General features: G+C 33.6%; 1 protein-coding gene across 1 annotated transcript in view; it reads left to right on the top strand.

Moving 5' to 3' along the window:
- Positions 1 to 3007: 3007 nt before the first annotated feature.
- LOC106457809 (bestrophin-2-like) overlaps positions 3008 to 4168 on the top strand; it is a gene marked incomplete at its 5' end in the record, with an annotated part of 11623 nt that continues 10462 nt past the window's right edge. Inside the window, 2 exons of the mRNA XM_013917259.2 lie at positions 3008 to 3142; positions 3260 to 3426. Coding sequence (XP_013772713.1) covers positions 3008 to 3142; positions 3260 to 3426 — 302 coding nt within the window. The remainder of the gene's footprint in view (positions 3143 to 3259; positions 3427 to 4168) is intronic.

The following is a 4168-nucleotide window of genomic DNA, read 5'->3' as shown; positions in this document are numbered from 1 at the left end:
GGCTATCCTCCGTCACTTTCCTTATTGTTCCTCTTTGTTTATCTGCTAGGAATATCTGTCTCTCTAATGTTTTGGATATATACTTTTTTTTTCTGTAACAGAAGTCACGAGTAGACTTAAATAGGTATTTAGTCAGTCAGAAGTTATTCCATTGTGTTTTAAGTTTGTAATTCAGTGCCCTTAACAGATAATAGAACAAGTATAGTTAAATCAAGCCTGGTATGGACTGATGGTTAGGACAATCCAATCGCAAACAGCGAATTGCGTGATCGAAACCCGTTGCCGAAAATTTTCACCCTCTGATCCATTGGAACGTTATAATGTTTCGATATATTCCGCTATTCGTTGGCGGTGGTTAATGTTGACTAACTGCCTTCTTTCTTTAAATTTAGGGACGACTAGCGCAGGTAACTCTCGAGTAGCTTTGCGTGAAATTCAACAAACAAACAAACAATATATAAATCAACCAGATAATTATCAACTGTCTATATTGAATAAAGTAATTTACTTTTGTTACATGCGCAGAACGATTAATTAAATAACCAAATAACAAGGTAAGAAAGTAAACACATAAATTTATACAGAATATCTATCATACATGTGTTCACATAATTTGATCAAGTATATGATTCATATTACAAAAAATAAAAAAATAACATAACATAACAGTGAGGAAATAAATCGTTCTGTGAACAGTAAAATAGACAAAACTGTAGTTGTATTCTTAAAAACAAGATGAATTCTAAAAATTGTCTGTGAACATATTCACACACACGCTTTACTCTCTATCAACTAATGCATGAATCTGAAATATAAATTCTGTCTTAAGTTTTTGAGAGCTGTTATCGAAAAGTCTTTCCGCATTTTAAAGAAACAGAGAAGATGTCTACCTTACCTGATGCTCTACCTGAGATAGTCTATCCCTAGGTGTAAGTGGTTAGTTTACGCTAAAATCCGACGATCGAATCCATGTGGAGGCCAGAGTCTTTACGGCCAGTTTAGTGTGTAGTTTTACGTTAAAACAAACAAGCCAAACGGAATATGCTTCTACACAATTTTTAAGTGTTGATCTATGTCGTTTGTTTAAGGAGTATTTACAGATGGATAATTATTCTAGTAAATATTTGTTAAAGTCGAAAGGATGTTAAACGAGAACTCTATTTTTAGATTAATTTTGAGACACGTGTGATTTGAAAGTAGTGTGAATTAATGTTGAAATGAAACCAGTTTTTAAACATCATTCAACAGCCCAGTACACCATATTATTTACTTACCGGTCTTTCCGCTGTTACCAAATATATTACATTTACTTGATGAACTATCCTATATCTCAGCATGGAATCTAAATTTTGATATATTGTTGTATTGTTTTCAATAACAACAAGAAAATCTAAGAACTAAGTGTATTTTAAAGCTGTTTATGCCAAAGCCTCTATGCAATTTAATATATAGAGAGAGTTTGTTTGTTTGTTTTGAATTTCGCACAAAGCTACACGAGGGCTATCTGCGCTAGCCGTCCCTAATTTAGCAGTGTAAGACTAGAGGGAAGGCAGCTAGTCATCACCACCCACCGCCAACTCTTGGTCTACTCTTTTACCAACGAATAGTGAGATTGACTGTCACATTATAACGACCCCAAAGCTAAAAGGGCGAGCATGTTAGGTGTGACAGGGATTCGAACCCGCAGATTGCGAGTTGAGCGCCCTAACCACCTGGCCATGCCGGGCCTCAGAGAGAGAGAGAGAGGCTGTATTAGAATTCAATAACCTACAAACGGATTTTTGTTTACAAGACATTAGCCAATTACCTCAAAACGTACTTTAAAATTCTGCTTGTCGTTTTGTGTGCTTGAAAAAAACGTGTGAAATGAATTAAATAACTATCGTCAGATTAAAAATCAGATATTGTGTACAGAAATATTTGGTAACTGTAATACCATTGATACGAGACTTCGGGAATAAAATTACGTAAACAAAACTGGTTATGATCGATTGCATCATAATTCGATTCGTTTCAATCTTAAGATTATTTTAAACTGACCAAATAACCTTTTTTTAAATTGTTTACGTAAAATTCAGGGCCATACGCAGAATGTTTGAAGAGTGTGGGGGAGGGGGGTTCTAATTTGTGAGATTAAAAGCCAACACATATTGTGCGAAGCACAATCAGCATGTTAATGCTACGGAGATCTGGAGGGCATATGCTAATGCTTCATCAAAAGAATGTAGACTATGTAGAAAACGTTAAATACCAAAAGCAGCTGCACTATAACTATATAAGCATTTTTTTACATCACCAAAATATGGGGATCGGTCAAATCCCCCCCTCGCATACGTGCGTGCGATTACAAACAGCGAACAATCAATGTAATGCATAATTACTTAAATTGTTATTAAATTTAAGCATTTTTTTTTCACCGAGAAATATGTTAAAATATCACATTAATTTTCTTCTTCAAGTTATGTTTATTTTTTTTTAACTTAGATATGTTCTTACAAAATATATATTTTTGTGTTTGATTGTATCCACTAACTTAAGAATTAGAAGACTCCCTCTGCTTCTGTAGTGTTCCATAACACAGACCATTACTAATTTTGTAAAACAAGCAAATTCGGATTTTCTTACAAAGCTCTCCAGGACCATTCCCAACGTACTTCCAGCAGTCTTAATATAAAATAATAAATGTATTAAGAATTGTCATGACATTCACTCAGTTATTTTGTCATATCTGGTTTAAATATATAGTTTGATATGTACAGGCTATTTAAAAAACTAATATTATGCTTTTAGCTATACGTGAATCTCTTGATTAATAGAAGATAAAATTTCCTGAATATTAAAAATAAAAAGTCGGAATGATATTTCAATAAAAAAGAGAAAAAGCATCATTTACTCTTATTCTTAAGTAAAGTATTTAATTTTCATACAGTTTGGTGTTAAGAACATCACCTTTCGGTGTTGTTTTTATTGTAGTAAAGGTCTTTTTTTATAACTTTCTTGTTTTCAGGACATTTGAGAAGATTTCTGTGTATTGTGAAACTTTCACTGACCTCATACCAGTTTCTTTTGTCCTTGGATTTTATGTCTCAATAGTGGTTGGTCGATGGTGGCAGCAGTATATGTCTATTCCTTGGCCAGACAAGTAAGTTTCTTCAATCAAAGTTTGGCAGCCATTTTGTATTTAAAGACTGTATTTATTTTAGGACTTATGTCTAGATTTTGTTACGGTTTTAATGATATCCCTTTTTTATTTATGCAGGATTTGTATGCTCATATCTGCTTACGTTCACGGTAACGATGAGAGAGGTCGCGTCATTCGCCGTACCCTAGCTCGTTATCTGAATCTTCTGTCTGTTCTCATTTTCCAAGCTATAAGTACCTCCATCAAAAAGAGATTTCCGACATTGGATCATTTAGAAGAAGCGGGTTCGTTCATTGTGTTTTAATAATGATTATTTTTCAAATATGTTTTATATTGATTATTAAACACTATAGCACACATATATCACGTAAGTTGAAGAAATTGTTTTAAACTGTATTGTTTATTTCGTTTCTAAATTAAAGATAGTGAAATAATGCAAGCTTACTTTCATCGAATTTGCTTGGGAATTAAGATATTGTTACGTATCTGGTCGTTTGTTAATTACCGGTATAAAATTATTTCCGAGGAACTTCAGCGATATAAGTCCTTTCTTAATTAAAACTAGTTTATTCTTTCTCGATACAACTTTGTAATATACAGAATTTCCACAGTCACTTTAAACTTAACTACTTTTATAACACACGCTATAAATCACAGTAATTCACACACTTTACTTACGGTGCCTACTGTTCGCTTGACTTAATTATCTCTATCTTCAATCTATCTATATCTCTTCTATTTATCTCTTCGATCTATCTCCGGCTTATATACTAAAAAAAGAGGGCGTCTAGCAAACGTTGGAACATTCATGAGGTTGCCCGATAAGTCACGATCCTTCTAGAAACTCCAGCGCGCATGCTCCCAGCGTCGCGTGACTTCCGCTGTCGTAACAATATTTTTTGGTACAACGTTTTTACATTTCGAATGCGGACTGACTCTCTCGAATACGAACGTTCTATATATTGATGGTAAAAATTCGTCACTTTACAGAAATCTAAATTTTATTTGAGATTAACCATGTCACCA

The sequence above is a fragment of the Limulus polyphemus genome, unplaced genomic scaffold, assembly GCF_000517525.1.
Source record: "Limulus polyphemus unplaced genomic scaffold, Limulus_polyphemus-2.1.2 Scaffold376, whole genome shotgun sequence".
Taxonomy (NCBI): Eukaryota; Metazoa; Arthropoda; class Merostomata; order Xiphosura; family Limulidae; genus Limulus; species Limulus polyphemus.
This window is presented reverse-complemented; position numbering and strand designations above follow the sequence as displayed.